Source organism: Budorcas taxicolor, chromosome 2 (assembly GCF_023091745.1).
Source record: "Budorcas taxicolor isolate Tak-1 chromosome 2, Takin1.1, whole genome shotgun sequence".
NCBI classification, from domain to species: domain Eukaryota; kingdom Metazoa; phylum Chordata; class Mammalia; order Artiodactyla; family Bovidae; genus Budorcas; species Budorcas taxicolor.
The window spans coordinates 133845354-133866891 of NC_068911.1; the positions used below are offsets into that span (position 1 = coordinate 133845354).

General features: G+C 41.9%; 1 protein-coding gene across 1 annotated transcript in view; it reads left to right on the forward strand.

Annotated features, from left to right (window-relative positions):
- Window positions 1–21538, forward strand: part of LOC128060881 (aldehyde oxidase 2) — a 108232-nt gene that overhangs the window by 42584 nt on the left and 44110 nt on the right. The window contains exons 20-30 of the mRNA XM_052653244.1: window positions 2099–2195; window positions 2640–2764; window positions 3492–3625; window positions 5539–5626; window positions 8034–8120; window positions 8307–8498; window positions 10634–10861; window positions 14352–14447; window positions 17279–17407; window positions 19139–19213; window positions 19937–19989. Of these exons, the coding sequence (XP_052509204.1) occupies window positions 2099–2195; window positions 2640–2764; window positions 3492–3625; window positions 5539–5626; window positions 8034–8120; window positions 8307–8498; window positions 10634–10861; window positions 14352–14447; window positions 17279–17407; window positions 19139–19213; window positions 19937–19989 (1304 nt within the window). The remainder of the gene's footprint in view (window positions 1–2098; window positions 2196–2639; window positions 2765–3491; window positions 3626–5538; window positions 5627–8033; window positions 8121–8306; window positions 8499–10633; window positions 10862–14351; window positions 14448–17278; window positions 17408–19138; window positions 19214–19936; window positions 19990–21538) is intronic.

Sequence of the window (21538 nt, forward strand, 5' to 3'; positions counted from 1 at the left end):
GAACCATTTGAACATTTTTTAAAATGTCCCTAAAAGGTACAACTTGCTCAATATTCAGAGTGTTAAAAAGGTCATGTTTCTAGTTCTTTCTAAATTAAATTAACTCTATTCCAAATTCCCATTTTGTCAAGTTTGCAAGAAGTTCAGGCCATTGTTCTTGGCTCACACCCCTTTCTAGAGTTGTACTAGGATCCTAACAAGGGTTTTTGAAATATCAATTCCAATCCCATTTCCTCAAGGTGGGAAATGGCACCCAAAGGATATCCTCATGAAATATCCTGGGACTCAGAATGCTTAGAGATCTAGGTAGGGTTCCCTCAGAATAGGACTCTCCACCATCAGCAAAAAGAGTTCTTCTGTGAAGAAAAGTAGGTAAAACAACAGTCATATATACCAATACTCATTCATCCACTCATTCATTCACATGACTGTATATATAAGAAGCAATATAGAGTTCTGTCTAAAAGCACGGGACAGAAATTTCTACAGAATTCTAGAACCAAACTGCCAGGTTTGAATCTTGGCTGCACCACTTCTTAGCTATGTGACCTTGGACAAGTTTCTTAACATATCTGTGCCATAGTTTCCTCCTTTGTGAAATGAAGAGAACAGTAATAAAACCTGCCTCATCAGGTTGTAAGACTCAATGAGTTAATATGCAGAAAGCACGTAGAACAGTGGCTAGCACCTAGTTATAGCATATATTATATATAAATATAGCATATATTCTAATAAGATTATACTAACTTAGGACATATTTACGGATGACGATAAACATACTTCCACACATACGAGACTGACATACTGCGATCTTGGTGTAGCAAAACAATGAGAACTTCAGCTATATTCTTCATTTTCCACTGCTTTGAGAAATCAAGCATTAGGCAAGATGTTTCTGAAAACTGAGCCAGGCTTGAAAACTGCCTCCATCACTTATTTGAAGAATGACTTTGGGAAAGTTACTTTAACCTCCTTAAGCCCAGCTTCTTCATCTGGAAAGTGGAGAGAATAATAGAATTCATGTGAGAATACATGTAAATACACTGTCTATTCTACAGTGTTTGACACAAAACATGCACTCAATAAATATTGGCTGCTTTCACTACTCGCATTGTCATTAACAAAAACGGCCATGGACCTGAGACCATTAGGGAGTAAGAACACAAGAGCCAGGTGCCCTTGTGAAATATGGAAAACACCTGTATCTAAAGATTATTAGGCATTATCATTACAGGGTAATAATCCTAGATTTCTTAACATTTGGAAAATTCTGCTATTAAATTAGTGAGTGATTTGAGGAAAACTGTTTTCTGGAGGGGGGAGAAGTTGCTTTGCAATTTGTTTCTTTAGTGGGGGGTCAATCTTCAACACTATACTCTTGACAAATAGACATATTTGTGCTTACATTGAATAAAGTAAATTAAATTTTTTTAAAAAAGGAAAGAAAGGTTAAGCAAGAATCAACTGTCATAGATCAATCCATAGAACAGCAGGACAGGATGGCTTCCAGTATTCACGTGTCAGTCAGTTCATAATATTGTTGCAAAAAAAAACCAAAAAACCTAGCATAAAGGGCTAGGAAGCCCTTATGAGATATGCCAAATACACAAAGAAATGAACAAACTGCCTACCATATCTCTGTTGGGTCTTCTTGCCCCAGAGGTGCATTAGGACTTGAGTCCTCCCCTTCAACATGAAGTCTAACACAAGTATTTTTATTCATGAAGTGGGGAAAAGGGGAGGGCCCTGAACCTCACTTTTACTGCATTTGGATCTATCACCTGTGCCCTGGAGATCCACATTGAAATGGAGAAATGAGTAGTTATCATCCTGGGCCATCATAGTATCCCCAGATCTCAAATCGTAATGTCTCTCTAACCCTTGCTGGTTTTCTCTGCAACTGAGAAGGCATTTCCTATGGCATCCCAGCTCTGCAGGGAGTCTGCTACTCAAGGACACGCTCCCTTGCTGGCCTGACTCCTTTCACATGTCCTAGCAGATGGCGATTATCGGAGTTTGCCGGCTTTTGAGTAAGAAAAATTTGCCAGTGGAAGAAAACAACAAAAAGAATTAGCTTTTTTTTCTTCCTGTCACTCAGGATGCCATAAAACACAACTCATTCCTGTGCCCTGAAAAAAAACTTGAACAAGGAAACATCGAGGAGGCATTTGAAAAAGTCGATCAAATTGTTGAAGGTGAGTGACTCAGGATTGTTTCCTAGAATATTTGTGCAATTCTCTTCTGAAACAGACAGGAGAGCATGTGATTTCCTTTCAGAAAGACCACCCCCTAAAGTCATGGCATTTTGCCAAAGTTCTCCTCTCTCGCTTCCTTTCAAATTGTGCATGTGTTGCTTGGGATGGGGGAGGGAGGCAGGTAGGGAGCAATAGAATAAATAGAAAATTCCTAAGACTTTGATTAGTCAAGGACAGAATGAAGAACAAAAGCAGAGATTTTCAACTTCTTATCCAGAACCACAGTCTCTGAAACAGATGACCTCAGTTGTCACAGGACAGAACACCTGATCCATCAGTTTCTCAATCAGGACAAATCCAGCCAGCCAGTCCATGTCTCACTTGCTTTTGAATTCCCCAACCAGCACACACCTTCAGGCACTTTCCTGTACTTGCCCTTAACAGGAGAGGTCCATGTCGGAGGACAGGAGCATTTTTACATGGAAACACAGAGAGTGCTTGTTATTCCAAAGACAGAGGACAAAGAACTGGACATTTATGTGTCAACACAGGATCCAGCCCATGTGCAGGTGAGGTCCAGTATCTCCCCCACCTCCTCCCCAACTTCCCAATTCCCTCATGGCCTTCAGCCTCACAATGGCTGCCATTTTACCTGCAGAATCTTAGAATCTAAGTATTATACATCAGCAGAGCAACTCAGACCCTAGAACCATTTTTTATGTTTTCTGGTCTTGTCAAGTAAATGAAAGAACAGCCACAACCATTTTCAATTTAAAGTGAACATTCATTGGCTTCATGCTTAAATGTGACCATGATTGGATGACACAATTATTTCTGTACTTGATTTTTCCCTAAAATAATCACTACAGGCAACCTTTGGAGTAAACACAGCACTTCATAACACATTATCATTTCCCCAGTCATAAAGTGCTTCGGGTTTTAGCTGCAAACATTTCTTCCTCTTTAATAGATTGTCAGGAGTTTGCTGGTTTTCACCTTCCTGGGACTTTAGGTGTAAGCATTTGGCTAGGATCCAGGTTTTGACAGGAATCCAGGACTCTGACAGTTTCCCTTTTGGAAAAGACCACTTTTCTGCTGGAAAGTTTGTTTTATGGAGATCAGCAACATTAATGAACTCAGAACTCTGAAAGATTCAGACTGTCTCAGCTGTTTATTTCTTTGTTTTTACTGACAGTAGGGGTGGATGAATTTTGCTGTTATGTTGTGTTTTAGGAAGTAAAAACCTTCTTTACCACTTCACCCTTGTAAAACTTTCCCATTACCCACCTTTTACAGAAAACAGTGTCCTCTACTTTAAACATCCCCATCAACAGGATCACCTGTCACGTAAAGCGAGTGGGTGGAGGTTTTGGCGGGAAGATAGGAAGACCGGCTGTCTTTGGGGCTATTGCAGCTGTGGGTGCTCTCAAGTAAGTGCACCTAGGGACATGGGAGGGCATAAAATGCACAGAGCTGAGGGCATATCGGCAGCCTGAGGGTCACTTGGGCTGCTGGCATCACCATCTGAGTGTCCTTGGGCACCTCAGCCTCTTGTCTCTTTTACCCACCCTCCTAAAGTTATTGGAAAAGTCAAATGCACTTAGAAGTTTGAATAGGCTAATTTGCTCTATAAAGGAAAAGTGGTATTATTAGTTGAACACCTCCAGAGCTGACACTGCCCCATCCTCGAGCTTCATGGAAAGTGACCCATTTAGGGGTGGGGCAAGTCACCTGCCCAAGTGGAGTGCCAAGGGAGAGGCTGCTCCCCCACTTTTCCTTTCTACCACCAGCTGAAGACAAAGTGGGGTGAGAAAGAAAAGTCTCCCTGCTCCTGGGAAGGGCTGGCTTTTCAATGGATGTTCAGTGGGCACAAGACATCCTCAAACAGAGCTCCCGGTCTAACCCCAACCAGAAGTCTTGCTCCTGCACTGTTCATGCTGTTCTCAGGCTGACTTTTCTATTCATGCTGACTTTTCTATTCCTTCTTAGTTTTTATGGCTGTTTTGTCTTGTTTTGTTACTATGTCAAACCCCCAACTGTCCTGCAAATTTCAAAGGTCCTGCTTCCCTTGACAGTTTCCATGTAATTCAGAGGTCCCAAAGCACTCAGACATGTGCCTCATTTTGCAATGACAGGTGGGGAGAAGGCAGAATCTGAATCATACCCCCAGTTTTTTCATAATGAAACTCTATTCACACCCACCAAGGACTCAGCAAGGAATAATTAATTCATCATATTCCCACCAGGCTTTGTGCATTTAAGGCTTCTCAAACATGACTGTACGTTAGAAATCTAGGGAACATTTAAATCCCAATACCTAGGCTGCCCCTCATTGACCCTCGCATCAGTCTATTTTTTAAATCCCCAAGTGATTCCACTGTGCATCCAAGTACAAGAACCAGCGCCTTAAGTTACTGTACCTGCTGTGCATTAAGTAGTTCCCAGAGCAGTGTTCCCAACCTATTGATAATAAGACTCTCCCAAGTTCACAGAAAGTCCTGCCTCCCCACCCCAGACCCAGTGGATCAGGATGACCAGGGGATGGACTGGAAACTACATTTCACTGATGCTCCAAGTGGCCCTCACTATTAAAGAAAAAAGGAAATGCTGGTAGAATTGTGGGTTTTCAACATGTACCTGAAGACCCCTGCATCAGAATCACTGAGAAAGATGTAGATTCTAGAGGTCCTCCCACCAGAATCCTAGTGCTAAGGCTCAGGAATCTGCATTCCACCAGCACTCCAGACGATTCTCCTGCACTTCAAAATTTGGGAACCTCTACCGAGGTAAACAGAAAGCCTGAACCTCCTAGCTACCCAAGAGCCCAAATTAGCCAACACAGTAGGATTTATGACTGAAAATGAAGATTCTAAGCCAGACTTGCTAGGCTGTGTGCTTCTTGTTTTTCCAGTTGTGTTGTGAAGTTTGATCTACCTGTTCACACCCTCTCCTTTGTAACTGGTGGCAGGGATATGCCAAAGGAATGGATCTGGGTGAGGGTCACATCGGAAGCATAAGAACACAGGTTAACTGACATGTGACATTAATCTTTTTTGGCTAGATCTCCAAACACTGAGTTCTAGAACATAGAGGTAATAGTGATTTGATCATACATCAATTCGTATCAGTGCCTAGCACACCGTATGCATTCAGTGAATATATAAGTGATGGGGGGGTGGTTAAATGAATGCTTGTACATATGAGTGGGAGGGTGGATGGTGGATGGATAGATAGGAGGGTAGTTAAATGAGAGAATGGATAAATATGTAGGTGGATGGTAGATGAGTAGATGGATGAATGGATGGGTGGGATGGAAGAAGAAACTAAAATTTGTTTTCTGTAGAACTGGTCACCCCATTCGTCTTGTTCTTGATCGTGAAGATGATATGTTAATAACTGGGGGAAGACACCCATTATTTGGAAAATATAAAGTAAGTATTAAAGAGGAAAATACTAAAGTACCTCATTTTATTTGAATGGTTTTACCCTTTCCTATTATTTTTATTTTTCCAAATTCTAAAAACGATCATCTTAACATCTACAATATTAAAATGTGTATTTGAATACTCATAACATTTTGTGAGGAACTTTTAGTAAATCTATTATAAAATTATGAAGAAGCTAAATGATAAAAAATACAGTTTCCAATAATGATAAAAACACTATTTAAGGAACAGGGTTTATGTTAGTGATTCCTCAAAGACAAAAAATAAAAAATAAAACTTCAGACATTTGTTATACCAAAGTTTCTTGATGATAAAAATATTATTTCACAATACAGATGTTTGGAAATGATTTAACCGCAAAATCATTTTTTACAAGTGTTCCCACCAAATGGTTATGAGTGTCACAAAAAGCTCTTTTCAAATAGGAAAAAGAATCCACTAACTAGTGAAATAATTTAAAATTGTCTCAAATTACATCCTTCGTATTTTTGTGCAACTATAGCATAAACACTATGAGAAATAATTGCTGGGATCTGGTTGACAACAATACTTCAAATTTGTGGCTGAGTTGTTAGGACAAATCTAATGTAATTGTTCCCATATCAAACATGCTTTATTTGGGAATTGCTTATGGCATACACCTGGGCTTCCCAGATGGTGCTAGTGGTAAAGAATCCACATGCCATTGCAGGAGACACAGGAGACATGGGTTCAATTCCTGGGTCAGGAAGATCCCCTGGAAGAGAGCATGGCAAACCATTCCAGTACTCTTGCCTGGAGAATCCTGTGAACAGAGGATTCTGGCAGGCTATAGTCTGTAGTTTCACAAAGAGTCAGACACAACTGAAGCAACTTAGCATACATAGCATACACTTAGCTAGATTTTTCTGTCGGATTCTGTTGCTTTAGATTACTAAATTATTCTATTCCCTGTAACTAAACCACAGCTTTCCATAGCACAGCACAATTTTATTTCTTCCACTGATATTAGTAATTTTTATAATTAGAGAGGAAAAGACCATAGTTGGCCATTAAACCTTTTTTTCACCTTCAAATAAAAAAATAAATGAATACTCACAACTCTTATTATCCTCTAGGCCCAAGAGCAATGTGAAGGCACCCTCTGGGATTGTGGGAGTTGGTGTTATGGAAGCTGTTGAGTTCTTTGGTTTGGGCTGGATTATAAATCAGGCTTCAATTATACCACAGTTATGAGACTGTTTTAGTACTAGTACTTATTAAGAGGGTTCTAGACTATAAATATTTTAGTAAATATAGTAATATAAAATATAATTTTAAAAAACAAATAGACTTTTTGAAAAAAAGTTTTATTTTTAAATATAATTTTACTTCCAATATTATAATGTATATGTGTATGTAGCCTCAAAGTTTTGCTTGGTTATTCAGAACTATTCATAGACTAGCATAATAGATGATTATGAGCATAGGCCCTTCCAAAATCCTTGAAAAGCTTACTGAACAGTTTAAGAATCCCTCTGCTCTCTCACTTATGGTACTGTTTTGCTTAGCAATCCTTTCTTCATGAAAACTTCAGCCTAGCATTTGCAAAATTGCCATAAATTCTGAACTTGTACATTTTGCTCCATTTCCTAACTTCTCTGATTTGTTATCCAAAATTTCCCTTGTAGTATGAATATGTAAGTGGCCTCATATAGATAAATGGTTCCATCATTGTATTTATCTCTGTTTTCAAAAAGACAAAGGAACCAGGGCCAATTCTTTCTTGGTGAAACTACACTAGGGAGTGGTAATTTTTCTTTTCATTCTGGGCTGTGCAAACAAAATGGTCTAGGTGGGAGGAAGGGAGTGGCAACTTCAGAAAAATACAAGGTGCACTCAGTGAATCCTGGTAGTAACAGCAGCTCACATTCATGCCATCTTTCCAGAGTGACAAAGTGCTTCACTAGCTCAGTACGATGAGGGCAGTCACTCCTGTGTCCATTCCTCAATCTCCAAGGCTTTCTCATAACAAGAGGCAGTTCTATTCCTTCCGACACACTCTGGAATCCCAGAGACTTTTCCACAAGGTGGAAAACCAAAGGCTAAAGTAGAAGGAAAATCTGTAAAAAGTGAAGAGAATCTTCCAAGAACAAGGAAGAAGGGGGTAGCAATTAAATGCTGGGAGACAAGCAAGGATTTTAGAATTCCATACTGACTGTGAAACCAGAAAATTACACGTTGAAAGAAAAGGGCTCAGCAAAATTCAGGTCAGAGGAGGTCTTTGTCTGCCAAGCACTGAAAAACAAGCGACTATCCAGACGTAGTCCACCACAGAGCAAATGGGAGTGGTCTGTCTTCAGTCCTGCCCATGGAGGAGCAAACTTGGCATTAAATTCCAAACATATTGTAAAATCATATCATTTGGTGACAGGTGGGATTCATGAACAACGGGCGAATCAAAGCTCTAGACATCGAGTGCTTCATTAACGGAGGGTGCACGTTGGATGACTCAGAGCTGGTACGTATATCAGAAACCAGTACCGTCCTGGTTTGTGAACAGAATGCAGAATTTCTATATGAGTCTTTGTGGAGCAGTTTCTTCAAATACTTACCTCGTTCCACAAGCAGTTCAATACTGTAATTGACTTTTAGAGAAAAGAAAAAAATGTTGTCCGGTATATGTAAATATCTCCTTTTACTTTAGGTAACAGAATTTCTTATCCTGAAGCTGGAAAATGCATATAAAATCCGCAACCTCAGGTTCCGGGGCCGTGCATGCCTGACAAATTTACCATCCAACACGGCCTTTCGAGGATTTGGCTTCCCCCAAGGAACCCTGGTAACAGAATCGTGCATCACAGCTGTGGCAGCCAAATGTGGCCTTCCGCCAGAAAAGGTAAGGTAGAAATCAAAGTCATAACCAAGGCTACTGAAGAATCAGATGAGGTAGGAAACTAGCTACCCAAGGAAATAAACCTGGAAGAGCCACACAAATTAGACCTGGCTCAGAACTCAAGATAAATTAAGGGCTATCTAAAAGAGTTCACCTCCACATATTGGCCTTCTTCTTTTTGCAACAATTTATTTTCTTCCTTTCTTGTTTTAATTTGCACAAAAGGAATTACTCTTTTTAAAATTCAAACCATACTGAAGTTATTAAAGTGAAAAGTAAACATCTTTCTTTTTTATCCCCATCCGTATTGGTTGAGGATGGCACCCCACTCCAGTACTCTTGCCTGGAAAATCCCATGGACGGAGGAGTCTGGTGGGCTGCAGTCCATGGGGTCCCTAAGAGTCGGACACGACTGAAGCGACTTAGCAGCAACCATTGTTAACAGTTCTGTGTTTATGGTTCTAGCTCTTTCTCTGTTTACCCACCCATCTGTATTTCTACATACATAAACATTAACATATGATGGGTAGGTGCACTAAATGCTTATTTTCAAAATGAGACCATAATAAACACATAATTCTGCCCCTTACCTTTTCTACTTGACAGTACGCCTGGCCATCTTCCCATGCCAGTAGAATGAACTACTTCATTCATTTTCATGACTGAATAGTATTATTATGTATCTAAATTTATTTAGACACTGCACTATTGATACATATTCAGTTTGTTAACCAGTTTTTGCTATTTAATTGGTATTGGTACAAATGTACCAAGGTTATATCTTTGCCTTGTTGTGTATATCTGTACAATAAACTTAGAGAAGTGGAATTGCTGATGTACTTTAAAACTTTTGAGAGATACTGCCAAAAGAATTTCCTCCAAAAATATTATTTTGTGCAAGATCCTAAAGTGTTCATAATATGTACAATATGCCAGACCAAAGAGAAGCAGCCACTGACAAGTGAGATAATTGTTGATAATACTTTTCCAACTCCTCACTCATTCCAAGCAAATCCTAGCCTACTTTTTCTACTTCTATCCCCTGTTTCCCCCAATAGAGACCCTCTGCCGCAGCAAGGCTCTCCATGTCTTTGAACCTCTTTGTCTTTAAATTCAACAGGGAAGACCTCCAGGTCTGTGAACTGTAATTGTTGGGGGTACTTCTTATGCACAGGGGAATGCCTAAATATTGAACAAGGAAGATGATGGTTATCCCAAGAGAAGTCACATAAAGTGTTCTGTGGATACAAAGGAGACAAATGTCACACTGGCTTGGTGGAGGGGTATGGAGCAGAACTTCCTGGAGAAGATGACACTGGGGTGGCTTTGAAGAATAATAGCACAGAGAATGAAAGGTCATCTGGGCCAGTGGAACACTTGAACAATGAGAGGCAGCTTCATTGTGGCTCCATTTCTTTATCTACAAAATGAGGACAATATGACCTCACAGAGTTCCCACAAGAATTAAATGAGTTAGCATTCATGAAAATATTTGTTTCTGTAAACCGGTGGTATTCCAATGTAACTGCTATTAATCATAACTCCTTTATCATTAGAGTGATTGGGGATGATGAAAAACCCTGAGCATATCTTAGTGGGCTCCCCTGCTTCTTTGTCAGATGTTGCAAGTTACTAGAACATGACACGCCCATATTTAAGTACATTTTTTAAAGATTTGACCACACATTCCAAAGGCAACTGGAAGGCTTGGAGAAGATCTGCTATTTGTCGATAGGTGCACTGCTCTCCCTCTCTAGCAAAACAAGTCTTCGTTATGACAAATCCTTGCTTTAACTTGCTGTCTACTAACTCTGCTCCACCCTTTGAACCGTGCGGGAAAAAAAAAAGGATACTCTTCCTCCTCCAGCCCCTTCACCCCACTGCCCTTCACAGATCAGTCACTACCTCTACTCTCCACTTTAAGGAGGCAGAAACCCTGATTGGTGTCTTGAAGAAAAGAAATCATGCTTCATTATTTCTATAAAAACAAAGGCTGAGCTCAAAGAAAAAGAAACAAAACCCCTGTCTTCTCCCCCTACTGAAGTGTATGCTTTAGTGGGGAGGCTTTTCAAATCTCTATTTCACAATCACTTTCTGTCTTATCATAACTAGTGGATTCCATTTCTCACTCACTTCAGATTAGGGAGAAAAACATGTACCGAACAGTTGATAAAACCATCTACAAACAAGCGTTCAACCCTGAGAGCCTGATAAGATGTTGGAACGAATGCCTGGACACGTCTTCCTTTGACAACAGAAGAATGCAAGTGGAAGAGTTCAATAAGAAGAATTACTGGAAGAAAAGAGGCATTGCGGTTATTCCCATGAAATTTTCAGTCGGCTTTGCTGCAACAAGCTACCATCAGGTAAAGCTTGTATGTGTGGGTGGTAACCCTTCTATTGGACACACCTGGCTCTGACCTGGGGAGAGTGTCACATTTCCCTGGGTCACTGAGCCCCTCCCCTAGCACCTGGGAGAAGTGAGCAGTCCCCCACCTGCAAGCACGTTCAACACAGTGCAGTAGAAAAACACCTCAATGGCAGAAAACAGCATCCGCAACATGAGCGCCACAGAAGCAGAACTGCCAAGATGGGGCCCTGGCCCCGCTGAACCCCCACTGTTCAAATAGGAAACGGGAGTAGGAACTTCCTGTGGTTCAGTGATTCCTGCGATCTGGTGGTTAAGACTCTGTGCTTCCAATGCAGGGGGTCCAGGTTTGATCCCCAGTGGGGGAACTAAGATACCATATGCCCAGCAGCCGAAAAATAAATAATAATACCTTTTTAAAAAGGGTACAGGAGCCACAAGGTCCAAAGAGGCAGGAGGAAGCTAACTGTTACACCTACAAGTCTGGACTGAATCAATCAATAGAGCATAAACGATCCTAGATAGCTGCCAGTATGGTTTTTCTCTCTGACACCAAGTGTTGTCTTTTCTCCATCAATTCCCCGATACCAACTGAGTGTCCAGCAGTTCAGTTCTGGCACTAACTACCCAGAGTTAGCACAGACCCCAAAGATCAAGAGCCAAGCAAACATACTCTCTCTGTCCAGGCATGCCCCCTCCAGCTTGTGGATGTGTTCACCAACCTGGAAGCTCCCAGAACCCTGACATTTGACAAGGAAGGGTAATGGATTCATTACATAGATATGGTTGATTACATTATTGACCATTGGTGGCTGAACTCAATCTCTAGTTGCTCTCCCCTCCCTGGAGACTGGGAGACAAGGCTGAGAGATGGCACCCTCTGACTGTGTGTGGTTGATTTTTGTAGTAATGAGCACCCATTTTGAAATTATTTAGATTCCCTCCATGAACCATCCCATGAGCATACAGAAGAAAATAAATTCCAAGGGTTTTAAGAGTTCTGTACCAAGAACCAGGGCCAAAGACTACAGTTTTGGGGAGAGGGGGATTATTATTTTTTTATTGAAGTATAGTTGCTGCACAATACCTAACAGGTATACAGTATAGTGATTCACAATATGAAAGGTTACATTCCATTTACAGTTATTATAAAATATTGGCTATATTCCCCATATTGTATAATATATACTTGTGCTTCATATTTATTTTTTATTATACCACATCTCCCCTCACTTGTATGGCCCCCATATCCTACTCTCTACCATCATCCATGGGAGCAAATTTCTCATCTTGCTACAAAAAAACCAGCTTTCAAATCAAGCACTGACTGTCTCCATTTGAAAGGCCTCCAGCTTCCCCACAGAGTTCTAAATTGAGGCACCCAAGAATCATCTGCTGGGGAGTTGAAGTGTGTTATTCCAGGTCAGCTGATGACTCACAAAGCTGGAACACTCACTCTCTCAATTAGGTATGAGAAGCACTATCCTCAGAGAGTCAATGGGCCCACAGTGAATAAGTACTATTCTTAGCACCCACAAGCCTTGATGCTCTGGAGATGCTCCAAGCCACCCTGGGCCTCTGGGCATCTCCAGACATGAACAGATTAAAGTCCCAATTCCTCCTCCTCCTGGAAAGAAAAATGCCACATTTCCATTTGTCCAATTTAACAAAGTCGCATTTAGTGTCTCTGTGATTCAGACCTGCTCAGAGTTCTCTACAGCACTCGGAGATGAGCCGGACCAGGGCCCCCTCCTCTGAGAGACACTCAGAGAAGAGCCTGTCATGCTCGTGTTCATTTCCCATGGCTGCTGTAACAAAGCACCAAGAGCTTGGCGACTTAAAATGACACACTTGTTCTCTCAGTTCTAGGGGCTGGAACTTCCAACTCCAGGTGTCAGCAATGCCATCTGAAGGCTCCAGGGAAGACTCCTTTCTTGCCTCCACCAGCTTCTGGGGGTTCCTGGAGTTTCATGGCTTGTGGTTGCAGAACTCCAGTCTCTGCCTCCATCTTCATGTGACCGTCTTACGAGGACACTAGTCAATGAGTGTAGGGTCCGCCCTCATCCAGCATGGGTGTCTGTAGTGGCTCACACAGTAAAGAATCTGCCTGCAAAGTGGGCGCCTCAGTTTCAATCCCTGGGTGGGGAAAACCCCCTGGAGAAGGGAATGGCTACCCACTCCAGTATTCTTGCCTGGAGAATTCCATGGACAGAGAGGCCTGGTGGGCTACAGTCCATGGAGTTGCAAAGAGTTGGACACGACTGAGTGACTAACGCTTTCATAGTTTTTACTTTCTAATCCAGTATGACCTCATCTTGGCTAATTACACCTTTATAGACTCTGTTTCCAAACAAGGTTACATTCTGAGGTTCCAGGTGAACATGAATTTGGGGTAGAGGTGGGGACACTATTCAACCCAGTGCACCCCCATAAGAGGAAGTGCCAAGGAGGGTGACTGATCCTTCCCAGGGGGAATAAGAAGGGTTCGGGGACATTTTCACAGAACAGACTGGAGATCTGAAGGCCAGGGAAGAGGCCAGGAAGAGAGAACCACATCAGCAAGAGCACAGGTTGGCAAGGAGCAGTTGTCAGGCTTGGAAACAAGGAGGGAAAAGACAGAGCTGAATCTGGGCAAGTTCTAGAGACCAAATCCCAAAGGTCCTCATATTGTAGTCAGGAGCCAGTTTTCCCTGACAGACAGTGGGGAGCTTTTGCCCACCTTACCCAGTGGTGAACCCCTCTTCCCTCTGATTCCATTCAGTAGTCATTTAGGGGCACCCTTCCTGGGCTCAGTGATAAAAAATCTGCCTGTCAATTCAGAAGCCACAGAAGATGCAGGTTAGATCCTTGGGTGGGGAAGAGGCCCTGGAAGAGGACATAGCAACTCACTCCAGTATTCTTGCCTGGAGAACCCCATGGACAGAGGAGCCCGGCGGGCTACAGTCCATAGGGTCACAACTGAGTGACTGAGGATGAGCACAGCATGTTCCCAGGCTCCACAGAAGCAGCTGGATCTGCTCTCCCAGGGCCCCTCTGCCATGTCCATTATTTCACAGAACATTGCTCACAATAATGACTCACTCTCCAGCCTGTCCTCCCACTACACTGTGAGCTACTTGAGAAAGAACCATGTCTTATTCATCTCTATACACCAAGCTGAGCACAGGTTGGCACATAACCTGTGCAACCTGCAATGTTTCAGAAGCTGGCTGAGTGGTCAGCCAGAGAATCGAAGCGGAGAAGAGGCTTTCAAATAGTTGGAACCAATACTCACAACTCCCAAGGTATCCAAAGGGGCTCCCACTGAAACCAGGCTCAGTAGGAATGTTCTTTATGGGCGACTTTAGCACTTCAGTGTCCTACCAGGAAAGCTCTCTCTCTGACCCTCGCCACTCCGTGGGCTTGGCGTTTCACCACCTCAGTTCTGACACTGTAACTCCCTAAACGCTGACTTGCACTAAGTTGTGCCTTCTGTGTTGTTTCTCTAGGCAGCTGTGCTGGTTCATATTTACACTGATGGGTCTGTATTGGTCACACATGGAGGCAACGAACTGGGACAAGGTATTCACACCAAAATGCTACAGGTGAGGGAAATAAAATTCATCTCTCTATACACTGTTGACATGACTGACGTTTGGCACTAATTTTAGAGTTATGACAACCCCCTGTATGTACACCCTAAGATCTTGTCTATTAAGTTGAAAAACTTCTTACATATCAGCTAGAATGGCAGAGGTGGTAGAAATCCACACATGTGCAAACATTCCTGGAGCTTGGCCAGGGTTTATGGACGGAGGTGGTTCTTAGTGAAAACACCATTAGTGGGCCTGCAGAGCACTCAATACTTTGGCCACCTGATGCAAAGAACTGTCTCATTGGAAAAGACCCTGATGCTGGGAAAGATTGATGGCAGGAGGAGAAGGGGATGACTGAGGATGAGATGGTTGGATGGGATCACCGACTCGATGGACATGAGTTTGAGCAAGCTCCAGGAGTTTGTGATGGACAGGGAGGCCTGGCATGCTGTAGTCCATGGGGTCGCAGAGTTGGACATGACTGAGTGACTGAACTGAATTGACAGAGCACTGTTGTGGGTACACATGCAGGTTTATCCAGAGTGGGGGGTTTCTCAACTTTTCTATTTTGAGACCAGTATGTATAATTTTTAAAGTCTGGACAATAATATTGGGTGGCTAATATATTGTTTTGACCATCAGGGACAAATAGTTCATCATCCTATAATTTTTAAAAGATATTTTAACACACACACATATATACAAAGTAGGAAGACATAGTCCCAAAAGAAAGAAAGAATAATCCTTTAAATTGAATAAATTAACTGTGAAACTGAAAGTCAGTCAGTCATGTCTCAGACTCTTCACAATCCCGTGGACCGTGGCATGCCAGGCTCCTCTGTCCATGGGAATTTTCTAGGCAAGAATACTGGAGTGGGTAGCTATTCCTTTCTCCAGAGGATCTTCCCTATCCAGGGATCAAACTCAGAACCCAGGTGTCCCACATTGCAGGCAGATTCTTTACTGTCTGAGTCACCAGGGAAGCCCAAGAATACTAGAGTGAGTAGCCTATCCTTTCTCCAGGTGATCTTTCTAATCTAGGGATCGAACCAGGGTCTCCTGCATTGCAGGCGGATTCTTTACCAGCTGAGCTAATAGGGATTTATGTATAATTTACTAGATTGTTATACTGCACATCTGAAACTTTTGACCATTCAGTCCCTCAGCTCCTTTGGAATACCTCTCCCACACTCTATGTAGTTTTGAAGGACATCTCAATTCTGATACCTTTTAACCTCATCCCCCTCCTTGCCTCAACACCTGCCACAGATATAGACACAGGCCCCTGGACTGGCCAGGCATGGTTCCTGAACCCTGCTAGCTGCAGAGATTGGTCTGGGAAAAAGACATGGCCAAGCAAATCTAATCAGCATCCTTTCCTGGGGTGCTGTGTAGATGTCAGAAGAAACGGAACTATTTTTCCCTTTGGTTGCTTAGCCACTGTGCTATAGGACAGGAGTTGTCAGGGGCAATTCTGAGCCAAAGATGAAACTTGTCTACGGTTGGAAATAACATGGCCATTATCCTAGAAAGACTGAAAAACTGTGAGAGGAACTGAATGAGATCACAAAGCCTCTAGACACAGATATACATGACACTAACAACTCCATCCTTCCCAGGTGTGTGAACCAATAAATTCCTTTTGGATTTTCATCACCAAGAATTAATCAAATTGTTCTCTTTTTTTCTCATTTTGCATCTTTCTGGAAAAATTCAGTCACTGAATAACATTAGTTTGAAGATTAGCAAGTATGAACAGGTTCATACCTGCAGACATCTAGAAAAGGCATTTTTGCAAAAACTAAAAAAAAATCAGCCAAAATAATGTTTTTTTCTTCATTACCTCTCTTTTTTTCTCTTTTCTTCTTGGTTAAACATCTTCACTGCCATATGTGTCTGCTAGAGAAACTGGAATGAAAATAACAGAAAAGGAAAAGTGAGCAGCACACGCTAGAGGAGTATAATCAAGTGGAAACAAATAGAAGAAAAGAGTGACATGACATATGAGCTCAGTCTCGTCTGACTTTTTGTGACCCCATGGACTGTAGCCCCCCAGGCTCCTCTGTCCGTGGGATTTCCCCGGCAAGAATACTGGAGTGGGTTGCCATTTCCCAATCCAAGAATTGAACCAGAGTCTTTTGCATCTCCTGCATTAGCAGATGAATTCTTCACCCCTGCACCACCTGGGGAGCCCCAGAAGAAAAGAAGGAGGAAGCTAAACTGGGGGCACTTCCCCAGTGGTCCAGTGGCTGAGACTCCGTGTTTTCAATGCAGGGGGTCTGGATTCGATCTCTGGTCAGAGAACTAGATCCCACATGCTGCAACTAAGAGTTTGCATGCTGTAACTAAAGGTCTGATGTGCCACAACTAAATAACAAATATTTTTTAAAGGCAAAGTTAAGCTGGGAAATAGGGCAAAACAGGCCCTCACAGTCCTTCCAAGTTCATCAGATACCAGTATCAACAGACTCAAGACCAAACTCTGAATCAGTCAATTTAATTTCTATCTCTCTTCCTGCCATTGTCACCAAGTTAATCTGAACAATCTCAACTTGGCCTATTCTCTACACACGCAAAATTTAGAAAATAGGCAATCCTTAACATCCTAAGTATACTAAATTGAATTGAAGAACTGCTGTGGAATATTACCAAGAAAACACTTCAAAAATTAGCATGAGGTCTTACTACAAAGCAGTTTTAATTGTTATAAGATGCATTATTTTAGGCTTTAGAGGATATTGTGGATGTAATAAAAAAATAAATTTTTAATTAAGAAAAAGAATGACTCAAGTCTTCAAAGAAGTTCTTACCAGATTTGAAATTATCTCTTTTTCTCATAGGTGGCCAGCCGTGAATTAAAAATACCCATGTCTTACTTGCACATCTGTGAAACAAGTACAGCCACTGTGCCTAATACAATCGCTACAGCAGCATCCATCGGAGCAGATACCAATGGCAGAGCCGTGCAGGTGCTTCCTCCTGTCTGTCTTTCCCTGGGTGCTTTCTCCACATCTCTGGTTTTCGTAACTGGATACAGGCACAGTGGTTGGCTTCAGAGGAGTCATCTGTGTCACAGAAGGCTTGGGATCACCAAAATGTCCGGACAGTGTGTTAGTCGGACCTAAAGTGAGGTGACAAGTAGACCCAGAATATAATGACTCCAACACAACAAGAGTTCTTTTTTTGTGCGTATAACACTGCAGCAGGAATGTTTAGTCATTTGAGCACCCAGATTGATGGCAGTTCCTCCATCTTCAACATGTGGCTTTCAAGGTTGTCCAGAGTGTCATCACTTGAGTAAGCCAGAGAACCGAAAGAGCATGGGGGAAGACCTGGCAGGAATACAAGTCACTTCCCCTCAGCATGCGTTAGCAGAACAGCCTCAGGCAATGTCCAACAACAAGGGAGGCCGGGAAACTTAGAGCGGTGGGAAACCATAGGCCCAGCTCCGTGGAGGAGTAGATGTTGGCAAACAGTCTCTGTCCCTGGGAGATACAGAAAGAAGAAATCTGGGTACTGCATAATGCAGACCTGTGCAAGTTTCCACTGACACAAGCAAGTTCTTACAGGCAGGTAGGCAAGCAGAAGCCCAGCCAGGTAGGCATGCTGCAATTAAAGTTTCTACATCAGTAAGAATTCTACCTGAGTACTTCCTTTTTCTTTGTACTTATTTTTCTAAATGATGTATAAAAAAGATAAATCTTCACTAATTCAGAACAGAATGATGACTTCATATTTCTTAATTCAAAGATCTTACTGCATGTATTTTTGAAGTAATATCTATTTTTCATGTTTCTATTATAAACTGTCTACTTCTTCCACTGGGACATTGAGGGGGAGACATATGTCCTTACTCCCAGGACACTGCAGTTATGCTACCAAGAGAGACCACTTTCAAATCCATCTTATCATTGTGGAGACATCTCCAAAGACTCAAAAAAATAGACTCATTTTGCTCAGAACAAGTTGGGAAACCTCAAATTCACGAGATCCAATTTTAGGTAGAATCAAACACAAAGCAAGAACTGCTCAGTGTGTATGGTGGGTGTCAGCCCAAACCATGCATTAGTCTGTCTTCTAGGGTTTTACGTTTCTGTATCAAGAATCAGAAACTTTGTCGATCTAGCTTATTACAAAAACAAATTTATTTTCTCACTTCACACTCAAAGCCAATGCCTTAACTGGAGTAGTTTGATGGTGGATGGATAAACAGACAGAGGGATAAAAGGACAGACAGAGAGTTGAACAATATTTCAGACCCAGAGGGATACTGGCATATCATTGTTATAGACTGAAAAGCACAAACTTGAATGAAAATAATTTTGTTCCTCTGATCATAATTGCTAAAAAATATGAAAGAAGGTTAGGGTTAGGAAAAAAGGGAGAAGGAATTAAGAACATGAATATTCTTAGAAAGGGGATCTGAAAGTAGAAATTCAACTGAGCCCATATTTTCACAGGAAATGAATGAGGAAGAGAAAGCACTCTATACAACAGATACTCTCCTCAAGGTCAGGAGTGGTGTGATACCATCCCTGAGTTCCCACTGTGTCAGTGTCGAGCACCTCATAAGCATTCACTGAACTGGTCAATTATCCACCAATATTCTTTCAAATTATTTTCAAATTCTTTCAACATTCTTGCAAATCCTAACCACCACAGTCTTCTCTAATGAGCATTCCCTTCTTTACTCCTTTAAGAACGCTTGTCAGATCCTTCTGAAACGCCTTGAGCCCATCATTAAGAAAAATCCAGAAGGTACCTGGGAAGAATGGGTAAGTGTTCCACTCTCTCTGTAGCTGCAAATGAGAAAGTAGTCCGCCCCAGTGCGGAGAGTGCTGTGGTAGTCGCACCACGCAGACTCAGTCCTCGGAGCAGCTGGCTGTGGGAGAGCGCGGGGTTACCAGGCTGAGATGGCTGCTTTGTGAAATATCCCGGGTCTTAGTGGAGTCAGAGCACTGGAAATGCTGAGAGGAGGAACAGAAGTGTGTGAAGAATTAACAGAGACTCATCTTCTCTGCGTAAATAAGAAAGAGGAAAAGACTGAGACTTCCTAAGCCGTAAAAAGGTGATGCTTTGAGTAGGGAGGAAGTAAAAAGGCTAACTGTGAATGTGCCTCAAGGGAAATGACTTGTTTCATCCAACTTTACAATGTCCTATATCTTGTTTCATTAAAACAATTATCTCACACTGGCACACACATTGGCCAGAGTTCAACACTTAGAAATGAAGCTGTAAATACCTTGTGAACTAAGCCCCTATATCATGATGTGCAGCAAGATTCCATTTTATTTGCTTAGTTTAGATTTCTGAACTCAGCCAGAAGGAGACTGTTAGTATACCAGCTGAGGAGCAAAAATATTAGGATAGGCCCTATTATTGGTAACAAAGCACCAGTAATGATTGTCAGATGTCAACTTTGGTATATAGAATGTTTTCATTTTCCCCTCTCAGATGGTATGTTTACCTTATTCTGACTAAATATGCCCATTTTGCAGATAGAAGCTGCTTTTGAACAAAGAATCAGTCTTTCAGCTACTGGATATTTCAGGTAAAAATTACAATAATGCCTTGACCTGGCTAAGAAAGTATGAGGCCATCAAATCACTCTGGGCCTCAGTTTCTTCATTTGTAAAATAAATTTTTATTTTGTGGTCCTTAAGGTTCCTTCTAGGTCCCAAATACCATGATTTCACATAGGCCTTTGAGCTATGTTCAACGAAATAGTAAATAACAAAAATACCCCTAATTTGTAAAAATAAATAAATAAATATGAATTGTAACATCTAATCATTATTTACTATTCTTTACTATGAGTAGTAAGAAGATATCATTAGAAATAAGTTGCAACTCAGTTTTACAAATCTCCCTCCCTTTATCATAAAACCTTTATTTTGATGCTCCTTTCTGGGCAAGACAGATGAATAAGATGCTTAATTTGACTTCTGAACTCAATCAGAAGGAAATTGTTAGTGTATCAGCTGAGGAGAAGAAATTTTGAATGGGCTCTATTATCGGTAACAAAGCAAGAGAAATGGAGAGACGGATAGGATGGTGATCACCACTCATTGGTGCAGTGCCTGGCAGTGAAGGCCCTCAGTCGATTCATGTTAATTAAATGAAATACAAAAAGGAGCATGTGTGCATGCTCAGTCGCTTCAGTCATGTCCAGCTGTTTGCAACCCTATGGACGGTAGCCCACCAGGCTTCTCAGTCCCTGGGATTCTCCAGGCAAGAATGCTGAAGTGGGTTGCCATGCCCTCCTCCAGGAGATCTTTCCAACCCAGGAATCCAACCAGTATCTCCTGTGTTTCCTGCATTGCAGGCAGATTCTTTACTGCTGAGCCACCAGGGAAGCACCCACAAGCTGATTGTCAAATGCAGGATGCATTGACATTAGTTTTACAATCAAATGAAACAAACCAACAAACTACACACATACACACAGAAAATCTCACGAAGAAAGGAGGTAACAGCCAGCCCAATGCCCTGTACATAATGAGTTCCAAATTCCTGAGTTCATCTACCCAACAAAAGGGCAGATCAGCCCTCTAGCTGGGTCCATCTTCCATTAACAACACATTGAATTACCGGCCCTTTTTCACCAGCCCTGTATTACCATCAGATTGGAGAAGGAAATGGCAACCCACTCCAGTGTTCTTGCCCGGAGAATCCCAGGGACGGGGAAGCCTGGTGGGCTGCTGTCTATGGGGTCGCACAGAGTTGGACACGACTGAAGCTACTTAGCAGCAGCAGCAGCAGGAGTCCCTCACAAAGAGTCAGACACGACTGAAAAGACCTAGCAGCAGTAGCAATCACTTCCCGGATTCTGGGAACCCTAATAAAAATCAGTTGAGGTTTTCAGTGTGCAGATCTAAAACTCAAAATAATTCCTCAAGATACAGACACCCTGTGAGGTCTGGAGCAAGTGAAATAGTTTGTTGGTTTCTCCTTTTTTGGCATCCTAACTTGAGCACAAAGCATTTCCTCTTTAAAAACGGAGGCAAATGTTAGGGTTCCTGTAACAAGCTAGATTGCAAACACAGGTAGCAGTTTAATTGAGCTTAAAAAGCGATCACAATCAACATCAATTAAATAAA